The 17706-nt window shown below is 47.4% G+C and overlaps 1 protein-coding gene across 1 annotated transcript in view; it reads right to left on the bottom strand.

The window, feature by feature from the left end:
- The window catches only part of LOC141065373 (uncharacterized), a 59129-nt gene extending 42505 nt beyond the window's left edge, over window positions 1-16624 (bottom strand). Inside the window, exon 1 of the mRNA XM_073557826.1 lies at window positions 16456-16624. Within this exon, the coding sequence (XP_073413927.1) occupies window positions 16456-16582 (127 nt within the window). The 5' untranslated portion in view covers window positions 16583-16624. The remainder of the gene's footprint in view (window positions 1-16455) is intronic.
- Between the last annotated feature and the right edge of the window lie 1082 nt (window positions 16625-17706).

The following is a 17706-nucleotide window of genomic DNA, read 5'->3' as shown; positions in this document are numbered from 1 at the left end:
ACAAGAGGGAGGAGAGGAGGAAATAACACAAGAGGGAGGAGAGGAGGAAATAATACAAGAGGGAGGAGAGGAGGAAATAATACAAGAGGGGGAGAGGAGGAAATAACACAAGAGGGAGGAGAGGAGGAAATAATACAAGAGGGAGGAGAGGAGGAAATAACACAAGAGGGATGAGAGGTGGAAATAACACAAGAGGGAGGAGAGGAGGAAATAATACAAGAGGGAGGAGAGGAGGAAATAACACAAGAGGGATGAGAGGTGGAAATAACACAAGAGGGAGGAGAGGAGGAAATAATACAAGAGGGAGGAGAGGAGGAAATAACACAAGAGGGAGGAGAGGAGGAAATAATACAAGAGGGAGGAGAGGAGGAAATAATACAAGAGGGGGAGAGGAGGAAATAACACAAGAGGAAGGAGAGGAGGAAATAATACAAGAGGGAGGAGAGGAGGAAATAACACAAGAGGGATGAGAGGTGGAAATAACACAAGAGGGAGGAGAGGAGGAAATAATACAAGAGGGAGGAGAGGATGAAATAACACAAGAGGGATGAGAGGTGGAAATAACACAAGAGGGAGGAGAGGAGGAAATAATACAAGAGGGAGGAGAGGAGGAAATAACACAAGAGGGAGGAGAGGAGGAAATAATACAAGAGGGAGGAGAGGAGGAAATAATACAAGAGGGAGGAGAGGAGGAAATAACACAAGAGGGAGGAGAGGAGGAAATAATACAAGAGGGAGGAGAGGAGGAAATAATACAAGAGGGGGAGAGGAGGAAATAACACAAGAGGGAGGAGAGGAGGAAATAATACAAGAGGGGGAGAGGAGGAAATAACACAAGAGGGAGGAGAGGAGGAAATAACACAAGAGGGAGGAGAGGAGGAAATAATACAAGAGGGAGGAGAGGAGGAAATAACACAAGAGGGAGGAGAGGAGGAAATAACGCAAGAGGGAGGAGAAGAGGAAATAACACAAGAGGGAGGAGAGGAGGAAATAACACAAGAGGGAGGAGAGGAGGAAATAATACAAGAGGGAGGAGAGGAGGAAATAACACAAGAGGGAGGAGAGGAGGAAATAATACAAGAGGGAGGAGAGGAGGAAATAACACAAGAGGGAGGAGAGGAGGAAATAACACAAGAGGGAGGAGAGGAGGAAATAATACAAGAGGGAGGAGAGGAGGAAATAACACAAGAGGGAGGAGAGGAGGAAATAACACAAGAGGGAGGAGAGGAGGAAATAATACAAGAGGGAGGAGAGGAGGAAATAATACAAGAGGGGGGTGAGGAGGAAATAACACAAGAGGGAGGAGAGGAGGAAATAATACAAGAGGGAGGAGAGGAGGAAATAACACAAGAGGGAGGAGAGGAGGAAATAATACAAGAGGGAGGAGAGGAGGAAATAAAACAAGAGGGAGGAGAGGAGGAAATAACGCAAGAGGGAGGAGAGGAGTAAATAACACAAGAGGGAGGAGAGGAGGAAATAATACAAGAGGGAGGAGAGGAGGAAATAAAACAAGAGGGAGGAGAGGAGGAAATAATACAAGAGGGAGGAGAGGAGGAAATAATACAAGAGGGAGGAGAAAAGGAAATAAAACAAGAGGGAGGAGAGGAGGAAATAATACAAGAGGGAGGAGAGGAGGAAATGACACAAGAGGGAGGAGAGGAGGAAATAACACAAGAGGGAGGAGAGGAGGAAATAATACAAGAGGGAGGAGAGGAGGAAATAATACAAGAGGGAGGAGAAAAGGAAATAAAACAAGAGGGAGGAGAGGAGGAAATGACACAAGAGGGAGGAGAGGAGGAAACAACACAAGAGGGAGGAGAGGAGGAAGTAATACAAGAGGGAGGAGAGGAGGAAATAACACAAGAGGGAGTAGAGGAGAAAATAATACAAGAGGGAGGAGAGGAGGAAATAATACAAGAGGGAGGAGAGGAGGAAATAACACAAGAGGGAGGAGAGGAGGAAATAACACAAGAGGGAGGAGAGGAGGAAATAACACAAGAGGGAGGAGAGGAGGAAATAACACAAGAGAGAGGAGAGGAGGAAAAAATACAAGAGGAAGGAGAGGAGGAAATAATACAAGAGGGAGGAGAGGAGGAAATAACACAAGAGGGATGAGAGGTGGAAATAACACAAGAGGGAGGAGAGGAGGAAATAATACAAGAGGGAGGAGAGGAGGAAATAACACAAGAGGGATGAGAGGTGGAAATAACACAAGAGGGAGGAGAGGAGGAAATAATACAAGAGGGAGGAGAGGAGGAAATAACACAAGAGGGAGGAGAGGAGGAAATAATACAAGAGGGAGGAGAGGAGGAAATAATACAAGAGGGAGGAGAGGAGGAAATAACACAAGAGGGAGGAGAGGAGGAAATAATACAAGAGGGAGGAGAGGAGGAAATAATACAAGAGGGGGAGAGGAGGAAATAACACAAGAGGGAGGAGAGGAGGAAATAATACAAGAGGGGGAGAGGAGGAAATAACACAAGAGGGAGGAGAGGAGGAAATAACACAAGAGGGAGGAGAGGAGGAAATAATACAAGAGGGAGGAGAGGAGGAAATAACACAAGAGGGAGGAGAGGAGGAAATAACGCAAGAGGGAGGAGAAGAGGAAATAACACAAGAGGGAGGAGAGGAGGAAATAATACAAGAGGGGGAGAGGAGGAAATAACACAAGAGGGAGGAGAGGAGGAAATAACACAAGAGGGAGGAGAGGAGGAAATAATACAAGAGGGAGGAGAGGAGGAAATAAAACAAGAGGGAGGAGAGGAGGAAATAACGCAAGAGGGAGGAGAGGAGGAAATAACACAAGAGGGAGGAGAGGAGGAAATAACACAAGAGGGAGGAGAGGAGGAAATAATACAAGAGGGAGGAGAGGAGGAAATAACACAAGAGGGAGGAGAGGAGGAAATAATACAAGAGGGAGGAGAGGAGGAAATAACACAAGAGGGAGGAGAGGAGGAAATAACACAAGAGGGAGGAGAGGAGGAAATAATACAAGAGGGAGGAGAGGAGGAAATAATAAAAAAAATACAGTGGGGTGTGAGGAATTAAGACAAGTGGGAGGAGATGTGGAAATTAACAATGGGGTGGTTGGTGACAAGTAAACAATGTAAGAGGGAAGCGATGAGGAAATAATACAAGAGGGAGGAGATGAGGAAATAATACAAGAGGGAGGAGATGAGGAAATAATACAAGAGGGAGGAGACGTGGAAACAATACCGGAGGGAGGAGAGGAGGAAATAATACAATGGATTGGTGACAAGTTAATAATACAAGACGGTGGTGACAAAGAAATACCACAAGAGGGAGGAGATGAGGAAATAATTTATCAGGGGTTTGAGAAGGAAATAATAGAAGAAGGACAAGACGAGGAATCAAATAGATATAAGAAAAATTGTGTAAAAATCAAAATAAAAAATCAAGGCAGCAAAGATTGAGCCCGAGAGAATCAGCGCCAAATAAAGTAAAAATGATCCAAAAATATTCTTCAATTGTATAAAAAGTGAGAAGGTCAGAAATGATAGTGCTGACCCCCACACAAATAGTCTGTGTGAAATGGTGGAGGAGGATGAGGGGAAGGTCGATCTGCTAAACGTCTTCTTTTATATACAGAATTTGCTGAAGAAAATCCCGTGAGAGACGACCGATCCGGGAAACCAGAAATGTACCATAAAATGTCACCTGCAGGACGTATGGTGTCACCTCAAAATCACTAAAGTAGACTAATTATCGGGCCCGGATGGCGGACACCCCCGAGTACTGCAGGAATTAAGTACCGTGATCAGGACTGGCGTCCGACACACCTGGGCAAGTGCTGGGGCCCTGGACAAAGGGGGAGCCATTGCCTGTTGGGGCCCGGACAGGTCCCCCAGCAGCTGTGCAGGGCCGTCGGTGCTGGTCCATTGTCATCACTTATAGATATGGCCACATGCAGTGCCCTGTGCGGCCGTGTCTGCTAGTAATGATGTGGCCAGGGTGACACACAAGCAAAATTAAAGGCGCAGTGCTGGCCCGGCCACATCACTACTAGCAGCTCACCATTCACAGCCACAAGCCGGGAGCAGGTGAGCGAGGATTGCTGCCAGCTTCACCAGATTAAAAATCATTTCTAATGTGTCTGTATGTTTGTGTATATGCAAGTATGATGTGTGTACCTGTGCATGTCAGTGTGTACGGCTGTGTATTTGTCTGTTTATATGTGGTTTTGTGAATTTGTCTTCAAATATGTATATGTACGAATGCCTGTATGTGTATCTTTGTATATGTTTGTGTGTGCCTGTCTGCATAATGTATGTGTGCATATCTGGTACCATGTGTATGTGCACATGTCTGCGTACCGCATATACATGTCTGTGTATACATTTCTGTGTACCACGTAAAACTGCCTGCATACATATCTGCGTACAGTGTGTGTGCACATGTCTGTATACTTTGTGTGCACATGTCTGTGTTCTGTGTGTGTTCACATGTCTGCATATTGTGTGTGTTCACATGTCTGCATACTGTGTGTGTGCACATGTCTGCGTAGTGTGTGTGCACATGTCTGTGTACTGTGTGTGCACGCATGTCTGCGTACTGTGTGTGCATATGTCTGTATACTGTGTGTGCACATGTCTGCGTACTGTGTGTGTGCACATGTCTGCATACTGTGTGTGTGCACATGTCTGCGTACTGTGTGCACATGTCTGCGTACTGTGTGCACATGTCTGCATACTGTGTGTGCACATGTCTGTATACTGTGTGTGCACATGTCTGCGTATTGTGTGTGTGCATATGTCTGCGTACTGTGTGTGTGCACATGTCTGCATACTGTGTGTGCACATGTCTGCATACAGTGTGTGCACATGTCTGTATACTGTGTGTGCACAAGTCTGCATTCTGTGTGTGTGCACATGTCTATATACTGTGTGTGCACATGTCTGCGTTCTGTGTGTGTTCACATGTCTGCATATTGTGTGTGTTCACATGTCTGCGTACTGTGTGTGCACATGTCTGCATACTGTGTGTGCACATGTCTGTGTACTGTGTGTGCACGCATGTCTGCGTACTGTGTGTGCATATGTCTGTATACTGTGTGTGCACATATCTGCGTACTGTGTGTGCATATGTCTGTATACTGTGTGTGCACATATCTGCGTACTGTGTGTGTGCACATGTCTGCATACTGTGTGTGTGCACATGTCTGCGTACTGTGTGCACATGTCTGCGTACTGTGTGCACATGTCTGCGTACTGTGTGTGCACATGTCTGTATACTGTGTGTGCACATGTCTGCATTCTGTGTGTGTGCACATGTCTGTATACTGTGTGTGCACATGTCTGTGTATTGTGTGTGTGCACATGTCTGCGTACTGTGTGTGCACATGTCTGTATACTGTGTGTGCACAAGTCTGCATTCTGTGTGTGTGCACATGTCTATATACTGTGTGTGCACATGTCTGCGTTCTGTGTGTGTTCACATGTCTGCATATTGTGTGTGTGCACATGTCTGCATACAGTGTGTGCACATGTCTGTATACTGTGTGTGCACAAGTCTGCATTCTGTGTGTGTGCACATGTCTATATACTGTGTGTGCACATGTCTGCGTTCTGTGTGTGTTCACATGTCTGCATATTGTGTGTGTTCACATGTCTGCGTACTGTGTGTGCACATGTCTGCATACTGTGTGTGCACATGTCTGTGTACTGTGTGTGCACGCATGTCTGCGTACTGTGTGTGCATATGTCTGTATACTGTGTGTGCACATGTCTGCGTACTGTGTGTGTGCACATGTCTGAGTACTGTGTGTGCACATGTCTGTGTACTGTGTGTGCACGCATGTCTGCGTACTGTGTGTGCATATGTCTGTATACTGTGTGTGCACATGTCTGCGTACTGTGTGTGTGCACATGTCTGCGTACTGTGTGTGTGCACATGTCTGCGTACTGTGTGTGTGCACATGTCTGCGTACTGTGTGCACATGTCTGCGTACTGTGTGTGCACATGTCTGTATACTGTGTGTGCACATGTCTGCATTCTGTGTGTGTGCACATGTCTGTATACTGTGTGTGCACATGTCTGCGTATTGTGTGTGTGCACATGTCTGCGTACTGTGTGTGTGCACATGTCTGCGTACTGTGTGTGTGCACATGTCTGCGTACTGTGTGTGTGCACATGTCTGCGTACTGTGTGTGTGCACATGTCTGCGTACTGTGTGCACATGTCTGCGTACTGTGTGCACATGTCTGCGTACTGTGTGTGCACATGTCTGTATACTGTGTGTGCACATGTCTGCATTCTGTGTGTGTGCACATGTCTGTATACTGTGTGTGCACATGTCTGCGTATTGTGTGTGTGCACATGTCTGCGTACTGTGTGTGTGCACATGTCTGCGTACTGTGTGTGCACATGTCTGCATACAGTGTGTGCACATGTCTGTATACTGTGTGTGCACAAGTCTGCATTCTGTGTGTGTGCACATGTCTGTATACTGTGTGTGCACATGTCTGCGTTCTGTGTGTGTTCACATGTCTGCATATTGTGTGTGTTCACATGTCTGCGTACTGTGTGTGTGCACATGTCTGAGTACTGTGTGTGCACATGTCTGTGTACTGTGTGTGCACGCATGTCTGCGTACTGTGTGTGCATATGTCTGTATACTGTGTGTGCACATGTCTGAGTACTGTGTGTGCACATGTCTGTGTACTGTGTGTGCACGCATGTCTGCGTACTGTGTGTGCATATGTCTGTATACTGTGTGTGCACATGTCTGCGTACTGTGTGTGTGCACATGTCTGCGTACTGTGTGTGTGCACATGTCTGCGTACTGTGTGTGTGCACATGTCTGCGTACTGTGTGTGTGCACATGTCTGCGTACTGTGTGTGTGCACATGTCTGCGTACTGTGTGCACATGTCTGCGTACTGTGTGTGCACATGTCTGTATACTGTGTGTGCACATGTCTGCATTCTGTGTGTGCACATGTCTGTATACTGTGTGTGCACATGTCTGCGTATTGTGTGTGTGCACATGTCTGCGTACTGTGTGTGTGCACATGTCTGCATACTGTGTGTGCACATGTCTGCATACAGTGTGTGCACATGTCTGTATACTGTGTGTGCACAAGTCTGCATTCTGTGTGTGTGCACATGTCTGTATACTGTGTGTGCACATGTCTGCGTTCTGTGTGTGTTCACATGTCTGCATATTGTGTGTGTTCACATGTCTGCGTACTGTGTGTGCACATGTCTGCGTACTGTGTGTGCACATGTCTGCGTACTGTGTGTGCACATGTCTGTGCACTGTGTGTGCACGCATGTCTGTGTACTGTGTGTGCACATGTCTGTATACTGTGTGTGCACATGTCTGCATTCTGTGTGTGTGCACATGTCTGTATACTGTGTGTGCATATGTCTGCGTATTGTGTGTGTGCACATGTCTGCGTACTGTGTGTGTGCACATGTCTGCGTACTGTGTGTGCACATGTCTGCATACAGTGTGTGCACATGTCTGTATACTGTGTGTGCACAAGTCTGCATTCTGTTTGTGTGCACATGTCTGTATACTGTGTGTGCACATGTCTGCGTTCTGTGTGTGTTCACATGTCTGCATATTGTGTGTGTTCACATGTCTGCGTACTGTGTGTGCACATGTCTGCGTACTGTGTGTGCACATGTCTGCGTACTGTGTGTGCACATGTCTGTGCACTGTGTGTGCACGCATGTCTGTGTACTGTGTGTGCACATGTCTGTATACTGTGTGTGCACATGTCTGCATTCTGTGTGTGTGCACATGTCTGCGTACTGTGTGTGCACATGTCTGCGTACTGTGTGTGCACATGTCTGTATACTGTGTGTGCACATGTCTGCGTTCTGTGTGTGTTCACATGTCTGCATACTGTGTGTGTTCACATTTCTGCGTTCTGTGTGTGTGCAAATGTCTGCATACTATGTGTGTGCATGTCTGCATACTGTGTGTGCGCATGTCTGTGAACCGAGTGTGCACATGTCTGCATACTGTGTGTGCATGTCTGCATACTGAGTGTGTTCACATGTCTGTGTACTGTGTGTGTTCACATGTCTGCATACTGTGTGTGTGCATGTCTGCATACTGTGTGTGCGCATGTCTGCTTACATGTCTGCTTACTGTGTGTGAACATGTCTGTGTACTGTGTGTGTGCACATGTCTGCATACTGTGTGTGTACATGTCTACGTACTGTGTGTGTGCACATGTCTGCATACTGTGTGTGAGCACACCTGTGTACTGTGTGTGCACACGTCTGTGTACTGTGCGCACGTCTGCGTACTGTGTGCACATCTGCATACTGTGTGTGCACATGTCTGTGTACTGTGTGTCTGCACGTCTTCATACTGTGTGTGCACATGACTGCATACTGTGGATGCATGTCTTCATACTGTGTGTGCATGTCTGCATACTGTGTGTGCACATCTGTGTGCTGTGTGTTTGCTCATGTCTTCATACTGTGTGTGCACATGTCTGCATACTGTGTGTGCACATGTCTGCATACTGTGTGTGTGCACGTCTGCATACTGTGTGTGTTCACATGTCTGTGTACTGTGTGTGCACGCATGTCTGCATACTGTGTGTACATGTCTGCTTACATGTCTGCTTACTGTGTGTGCACATGTTTGCGTACTGTGTGTGCACATGTCTGTGTACTGTGTGTGCACATGTCTCCATACTGTGTGTACATGTCTATGTACTGTGTGTGCACATGTCTGCATACTGTGTGTGAGCACACCTGTGTACTGTGTGTGCACATGTCTGTGTATTGTGTGTCTGCACGTCTTCATACTGTGTGTGCACATGTCTGCATACTGTGGATGCATGTCTGCATACTGTGTGTGCACATGTCTGCATACTGTGTGTGCATGTCTGCATACTGTGTTTGCTCATGTCTGCATACTGTGTGTGCACATGTCTTCATACTGTGTGTGCACATGTCTGCATACTGTGTGTGTGTGCACATGTCTTCGTACTGTGTGTGTGCACATGTCTTCGTACTGTCTGTGCGCACATGTCTTCATACTGTGTGTGTGCACATGTCTACGTACTGTGTGTGCACATGTCAGCGTACTGTGTGTATGCACATGTCTGCGTGCTGTGTGTGCACATGTCTGCGTACTGTGTGTGCACATGTCTGCATACTGTGTGTGCACATGTCTGCGTACTGTGTGTGCACATGTCTGTGTACTGTGTGTGCACATGTCTGTATACTTTGTGTGCACATGTCTGCATACTGTGTGTGTTCACATGTCTGCATACTGTGTGTGCACAAGTCTGCATAGTGTGTGTGCACATGTCTGTGTACTGTGTGTGTGTGCACATGTCTACGTACTGTGTGTGTGTTAACATGTCTGCGTACTGTGTGTGTGATCACATGTCTGCGTACTGTGTGTGTTCACATGTCTGCGTACTGTGTGTGTTCACATGTCTGCATACTGTGTGTGTGTGTACATGTCTGCATACTTTGTGTGCACATGTCTGCATACTGTGTGTGTGTGCACATGTCTGCATACTGTGTGTGTGCACATGACTGCATACTGTGTGTGTGTGTGTGCACATGTCTGCGTACTGTGTGTGTGTTCACACGTCTGCGTACTGTGCGTGTTCACATGTCTGCATACTGTGTGTGTGCACATGTCTGCGTACTGTGTGTGTGCACATGTCTGCGTACTGTGTGTGTGCACATGTCTGCGTACTGTGTGTGTATTCACATGTCTGCATACTGTGTGTGTGTTCACATGCCTGCATACTGTGTGTGTTCACATGTCTGCATACTGTGTGTGTGTACATGTCTGCATACTTTGTGTGCACATGTCTGCATACTGTGTGTGTGTGCACATGTCTGCGTACTGTGCGTGTTCACATGTCTGCGTACTGTGCATGTTCACATGTCTGCGTACTGTGCGTGTTCACATGTCTGCGTACTGTGCGTGTGCACATGTCTGCGTACTGTGTGTGTGCACATGTCTGCGTACTGTGCGTGTGTTAACTTGTCTGCATTGTGTGCACATGTCTGTGTAGTGTGTGTGCACATGTCTGCGTACTGTGTGTGCACATGTCTGCATACTGTGTGTGCGCACATGTCTGCATACTGTGTGTGCGCACATGTCTGCGTACTGTGTGTGCGCACATGTCTGCATACTGTGTGTGCGCACATGTCTGCGTACTGTGTGTGTGTGCACATGTCTGCGTACTGTGTGTGTGTGCACATGTCTGCGTACTGTGTGTGTGTTCTCATGTCTGCATACTGTGTGTGTTCACATGTCTGCGTACTGTGTGTGTTCACATGTCTGCATACTGTGTATGTGCACATGTCTGCATACTGTGTGTGTGTGTGTGCACATGTCTGCATACTGTGTGTGTGTTCGCATGTCTGCATACTGTGTGTGTTCGCATGTCTGCATACTGTGTGTGTGTGCACATGTCTGCATACTGTGTGTATGTTCACATGTCTGCATACTGTGTGTGTGCACATGTCTGCGTACTGTGTGTGTGCACATGTCTGCGTACTGTGTGTGTGCACATGTCTGCGTACTGTGTGCACATGTCTGCGTACTGTGTGTGCACATGTCTGTATACTGTGTGTGCACATGTCTGCATTCTGTGTGTGTGCACATGTCTGTATACTGTGTGTGCACATGTCTGCGTATTGTGTGTGTGCACATGTCTGCGTACTGTGTGTGTGCACATGTCTGCGTACTGTGTGTGTGCACATGTCTGCGTACTGTGTGTGTGCACATGTCTGCGTACTGTGTGTGTGCACATGTCTGCGTACTGTGTGCACATGTCTGCGTACTGTGTGCACATGTCTGCGTACTGTGTGTGCACATGTCTGTATACTGTGTGTGCACATGTCTGCATTCTGTGTGTGTGCACATGTCTGTATACTGTGTGTGCACATGTCTGCGTATTGTGTGTGTGCACATGTCTGCGTACTGTGTGTGTGCACATGTCTGCGTACTGTGTGTGCACATGTCTGCATACAGTGTGTGCACATGTCTGTATACTGTGTGTGCACAAGTCTGCATTCTGTGTGTGTGCACATGTCTGTATACTGTGTGTGCACATGTCTGCGTTCTGTGTGTGTTCACATGTCTGCATATTGTGTGTGTTCACATGTCTGCGTACTGTGTGTGTGCACATGTCTGAGTACTGTGTGTGCACATGTCTGTGTACTGTGTGTGCACGCATGTCTGCGTACTGTGTGTGCATATGTCTGTATACTGTGTGTGCACATGTCTGAGTACTGTGTGTGCACATGTCTGTGTACTGTGTGTGCACGCATGTCTGCGTACTGTGTGTGCATATGTCTGTATACTGTGTGTGCACATGTCTGCGTACTGTGTGTGTGCACATGTCTGCGTACTGTGTGTGTGCACATGTCTGCGTACTGTGTGTGTGCACATGTCTGCGTACTGTGTGTGTGCACATGTCTGCGTACTGTGTGTGTGCACATGTCTGCGTACTGTGTGCACATGTCTGCGTACTGTGTGTGCACATGTCTGTATACTGTGTGTGCACATGTCTGCATTCTGTGTGTGCACATGTCTGTATACTGTGTGTGCACATGTCTGCGTATTGTGTGTGTGCACATGTCTGCGTACTGTGTGTGTGCACATGTCTGCATACTGTGTGTGCACATGTCTGCATACAGTGTGTGCACATGTCTGTATACTGTGTGTGCACAAGTCTGCATTCTGTGTGTGTGCACATGTCTGTATACTGTGTGTGCACATGTCTGCGTTCTGTGTGTGTTCACATGTCTGCATATTGTGTGTGTTCACATGTCTGCGTACTGTGTGTGCACATGTCTGCGTACTGTGTGTGCACATGTCTGCGTACTGTGTGTGCACATGTCTGTGCACTGTGTGTGCACGCATGTCTGTGTACTGTGTGTGCACATGTCTGTATACTGTGTGTGCACATGTCTGCATTCTGTGTGTGTGCACATGTCTGTATACTGTGTGTGCACATGTCTGCGTATTGTGTGTGTGCACATGTCTGCGTACTGTGTGTGTGCACATGTCTGCGTACTGTGTGTGCACATGTCTGCATACAGTGTGTGCACATGTCTGTATACTGTGTGTGCACAAGTCTGCATTCTGTTTGTGTGCACATGTCTGTATACTGTGTGTGCACATGTCTGCGTTCTGTGTGTGTTCACATGTCTGCATATTGTGTGTGTTCACATGTCTGCGTACTGTGTGTGCACATGTCTGCGTACTGTGTGTGCACATGTCTGCGTACTGTGTGTGCACATGTCTGTGCACTGTGTGTGCACGCATGTCTGTGTACTGTGTGTGCACATGTCTGTATACTGTGTGTGCACATGTCTGCATTCTGTGTGTGTGCACATGTCTGCGTACTGTGTGTGCACATGTCTGCGTACTGTGTGTGCACATGTCTGTATACTGTGTGTGCACATGTCTGCGTTCTGTGTGTGTTCACATGTCTGCATACTGTGTGTGTTCACATTTCTGCGTTCTGTGTGTGTGCAAATGTCTGCATACTATGTGTGTGCATGTCTGCATACTGTGTGTGCGCATGTCTGTGAACCGAGTGTGCACATGTCTGCATACTGTGTGTGCATGTCTGCATACTGAGTGTGTTCACATGTCTGTGTACTGTGTGTGTTCACATGTCTGCATACTGTGTGTGTGCATGTCTGCATACTGTGTGTGCGCATGTCTGCTTACATGTCTGCTTACTGTGTGTGAACATGTCTGTGTACTGTGTGTGTGCACATGTCTGCATACTGTGTGTGTACATGTCTACGTACTGTGTGTGTGCACATGTCTGCATACTGTGTGTGAGCACACCTGTGTACTGTGTGTGCACACGTCTGTGTACTGTGCGCACGTCTGCGTACTGTGTGCACATCTGCATACTGTGTGTGCACATGTCTGTGTACTGTGTGTCTGCACGTCTTCATACTGTGTGTGCACATGACTGCATACTGTGGATGCATGTCTTCATACTGTGTGTGCATGTCTGCATACTGTGTGTGCACATCTGTGTGCTGTGTGTTTGCTCATGTCTTCATACTGTGTGTGCACATGTCTGCATACTGTGTGTGCACATGTCTGCATACTGTGTGTGTGCACGTCTGCATACTGTGTGTGTTCACATGTCTGTGTACTGTGTGTGCACGCATGTCTGCATACTGTGTGTACATGTCTGCTTACATGTCTGCTTACTGTGTGTGCACATGTTTGCGTACTGTGTGTGCACATGTCTGTGTACTGTGTGTGCACATGTCTCCATACTGTGTGTACATGTCTATGTACTGTGTGTGCACATGTCTGCATACTGTGTGTGAGCACACCTGTGTACTGTGTGTGCACATGTCTGTGTATTGTGTGTCTGCACGTCTTCATACTGTGTGTGCACATGTCTGCATACTGTGGATGCATGTCTGCATACTGTGTGTGCACATGTCTGCATACTGTGTGTGCATGTCTGCATACTGTGTTTGCTCATGTCTGCATACTGTGTGTGCACATGTCTTCATACTGTGTGTGCACATGTCTGCATACTGTGTGTGTGCACATGTCTTCGTACTGTGTGTGTGCACATGTCTTCGTACTGTCTGTGCGCACATGTCTTCATACTGTGTGTGTGCACATGTCTACGTACTGTGTGTGCACATGTCAGCGTACTGTGTGTATGCACATGTCTGCGTGCTGTGTGTGCACATGTCTGCGTACTGTGTGTGCACATGTCTGCATACTGTGTGTGCACATGTCTGCGTACTGTGTGTGCACATGTCTGTGTACTGTGTGTGCACATGTCTGTATACTTTGTGTGCACATGTCTGCATACTGTGTGTGTTCACATGTCTGCATACTGTGTGTGCACAAGTCTGCATAGTGTGTGTGCACATGTCTGTGTACTGTGTGTGTGTGCACATGTCTACGTACTGTGTGTGTGTTAACATGTCTGCGTACTGTGTGTGTGATCACATGTCTGCGTACTGTGTGTGTTCACATGTCTGCGTACTGTGTGTGTTCACATGTCTGCATACTGTGTGTGTGTGTACATGTCTGCATACTTTGTGTGCACATGTCTGCATACTGTGTGTGTGTGCACATGTCTGCATACTGTGTGTGTGCACATGACTGCATACTGTGTGTGTGTGTGTGCACATGTCTGCGTACTGTGTGTGTGTTCACACGTCTGCGTACTGTGCGTGTTCACATGTCTGCATACTGTGTGTGTGCACATGTCTGCGTACTGTGTGTGTGCACATGTCTGCGTACTGTGTGTGTGCACATGTCTGCGTACTGTGTGTGTATTCACATGTCTGCATACTGTGTGTGTGTTCACATGCCTGCATACTGTGTGTGTTCACATGTCTGCATACTGTGTGTGTGTACATGTCTGCATACTTTGTGTGCACATGTCTGCATACTGTGTGTGTGTGCACATGTCTGCGTACTGTGCGTGTTCACATGTCTGCGTACTGTGCATGTTCACATGTCTGCGTACTGTGCGTGTTCACATGTCTGCGTACTGTGCGTGTGCACATGTCTGCGTACTGTGTGTGTGCACATGTCTGCGTACTGTGCGTGTGTTAACTTGTCTGCATTGTGTGCACATGTCTGTGTAGTGTGTGTGCACATGTCTGCGTACTGTGTGTGCACATGTCTGCATACTGTGTGTGCGCACATGTCTGCATACTGTGTGTGCGCACATGTCTGCGTACTGTGTGTGCGCACATGTCTGCATACTGTGTGTGCGCACATGTCTGCGTACTGTGTGTGTGTGCACATGTCTGCGTACTGTGTGTGTGTGCACATGTCTGCGTACTGTGTGTGTGTTCTCATGTCTGCATACTGTGTGTGTTCACATGTCTGCGTACTGTGTGTGTTCACATGTCTGCATACTGTGTATGTGCACATGTCTGCATACTGTGTGTGTGTGTGTGCACATGTCTGCATACTGTGTGTGTGTTCGCATGTCTGCATACTGTGTGTGTTCGCATGTCTGCATACTGTGTGTGTGTGCACATGTCTGCATACTGTGTGTATGTTCACATGTCTGCATACTGTGTGTGTGCACATGTCTGCGTACTGTGTGTGTGTGCACATGTCTGCGTACTGTGTGTGTGCACATGTCTGTATACTTTGTGTGCACATGTCTGCGTACTGTGTGTGTGCACATGTCTGCATACTGTGTGTGTTCACATGTCTGCATACTTTGTGTGCACATGTCTGCATACTGTGTGTGTGTGCACATGTCTGCGTACTGTGCGTGTTCACATGTCTGCGTACTGTGCGTGTTCACATGTCTGCGTACTGTGTGTGTGCACATGTCTGCGTACTGTGTGTGTGCACATGTCTGCATACTGTGTGTGTTAACTTTTCTGCATACTGTGTGTGCTCATGTCTGCGTACTGTGTGTGCGCACATGTCTGCGTACTGTGTGTGTTCACATGTCTGCATACTGTGTGTGTTCACATGTCTGCATACTGTGTGTGGCACGTCTGTGTACTGTGTGTGCTCATGTCTGCATACGCTGGAGTCCTGTGTTGGAATCCCACCAAGGACAACATCTGCAAGGAGTTTGTATGTTCTCCCCGTGTTTGCGTGGGTTTCCTCCCACACTCCAAAGACATACTGCATATGTAAAGGATGAGGGGGCAGGTTGGGCCCTGTCTCATGTATTATATTTCTCCGAAGTGTCTGTACATCATTAATTGTGGTACGAGTTAAAGGGGCTACTGGGACCCTTTCCCCCGGGGCCCATGAAAACCTGGAGCCGGCCCTGACCATGATAGATGGTTACATGTAATATTCACAGATTCCATAATAACAAGGTCTGCGCCACAGGATGGGTCAGAGCAAGTATGGGGCCGATATGCAAGAATAGAGCAAAATCTGAGCCTGGAAATCATAGGCCGGTGAGTGTAATCTCGGCTGTGGGTAAAATCCTTGAAGGTTTTCCAGGAGACGCAGTTCTGGAGGATCTGAGTAAGAATAACCTCATGACCCAACATCAACACAGGTTCATGAGGCATCTCTCCTGACAGACTCATCTGATCAGTCTCTATGAGGAGGTAAGTTCCAGACGGATCCCTCGAATCACTATCCTGTGGGGTTGTAGCATATAGGTCCCCTATAGGGTTTTAGGATCCTCAGCTTTGGGCCATAGTATGGATCGGTCACAAGGAACATCTCTGGAGGAACTGTTGATATGAATGGACCATTGTGTAATACTTCATTTCCCCTGCAGTGGCGCTGCAGGGAAATTGAACACTTTCTGCACATTTCCCCCCAGATTGCAACTCTTCATCATTAGTCACAGCCAGACTCTTACATGTGTTTAAGGAGGAGAATCGTATTAAGCAAAATGGAGACATTGAACAAAAAATCCCAGTTTCAATATCATTGCCTACATAGACAAGTCTGGAGCCAATGGATTGGGTTCTCTATATGCACTTTGGTTACTCACCAGGTTTGGCCAATTCTTCATCTATTTCAGGTCCCACTATTGAGGTGTCCGAGTAGAGCTCCGGTGCTACTAAAGAGCTCACATAGCTGGAGGCGAGCAGCAGGACGAGGCTGGTCACTGGAGACATAGTGGAAAGCTGGAGACATCTCGATGGTCATTAGATGTCTGGTATATATACCAATAATACAAGGAAAGAGGAAGGGAGGAAGATGGCAGAACCTGTTCCGCGACAATGCAGCATTTCACAAGAGTCTGTTCATGTTCTCACAGTGTTCTTCAGACGTCACTGATTAATGACATTACTATGTAGCTGGAGGGTGAGAATACAAAAGTAGGTCGATATTATTCAGTCTCCTCACTGGGCTCTCAATAAAGCCCTTATGATTCACTTAAACCTGTGAAATGTCAGGTTGTGCGATGGGATGGTGGCTGATCCCTGATACTTGTCCTCTCAGGATTGACGGGTGACAAGTTGTTGTGATGTGAGGGTAGTACCAGGAAGGGCTTTTTAGAGAACACCATGCAATCTTAGATCATACAAGACCAAGATAGGGGTTGGGACTTGGGAAACAGAAAAGATAATTCTATTTTTGTCTAAAGGGGCCTTTACACATAGGGATATCGCTAGCAATATCGCTAAAGCATCATGATTTGGTGACGCAGCAGCGATATTGCTAGTGATATCGCTATGTGTGATACTTACTTCCGACCGCCCCCCCCCCCCGCTGATCGTGCGAGATCGCGCAGCTCCATTTCTCGTCGGGAGCTTCCTGCTGGGCTTCCTGCTGACGCCAACAAGCGACGCGTGGACGCAGACGGGAGGACGTCAGGATCGCCGCGTCTGAAAGGTAAGTAACGACCGCTGTATCGCTGCTGCATCGCTGTGAGATCTTCCTGTGTGGCAGCTCACTAGCGACCATTTAGTGATGCACCAGCGATCCTGACCGGGTCATATCGTGGTCGGAATCACTGGTGCATCGCTAAATGTAAAGGGGCCTTAACATGTCGGATCAAAACAATGAGCTCACAGAACAAATCCACCACATGTTGTATGTAAATGCCGGACTCTCGCAAATATCTCCATCCCGAGTCTTGTTCAGGGAAGGGTAGAGGGGAAAGGGTGGTTAAGATACCACCTAAGTAGGTTTTTTTGTTTTGTCTGGGGGGCTAGATACCACCTGAGTAGTATTTTTTTGTCTTCTTCGGGGGCTAGATACCAACTGTGTAGTGGGTCGCCCGCCAGGGCCGTGG

This window comes from Dendrobates tinctorius, unplaced genomic scaffold, assembly GCF_039654945.1.
Source record: "Dendrobates tinctorius isolate UK_male_01 unplaced genomic scaffold, ASM3965494v1 ptg000251l, whole genome shotgun sequence".
Classification (NCBI taxonomy): domain Eukaryota; kingdom Metazoa; phylum Chordata; class Amphibia; order Anura; family Dendrobatidae; genus Dendrobates; species Dendrobates tinctorius.
Note: the sequence above shows the minus strand (reverse complement) of the source record. Positions and strands in the feature narration are given on the sequence as shown.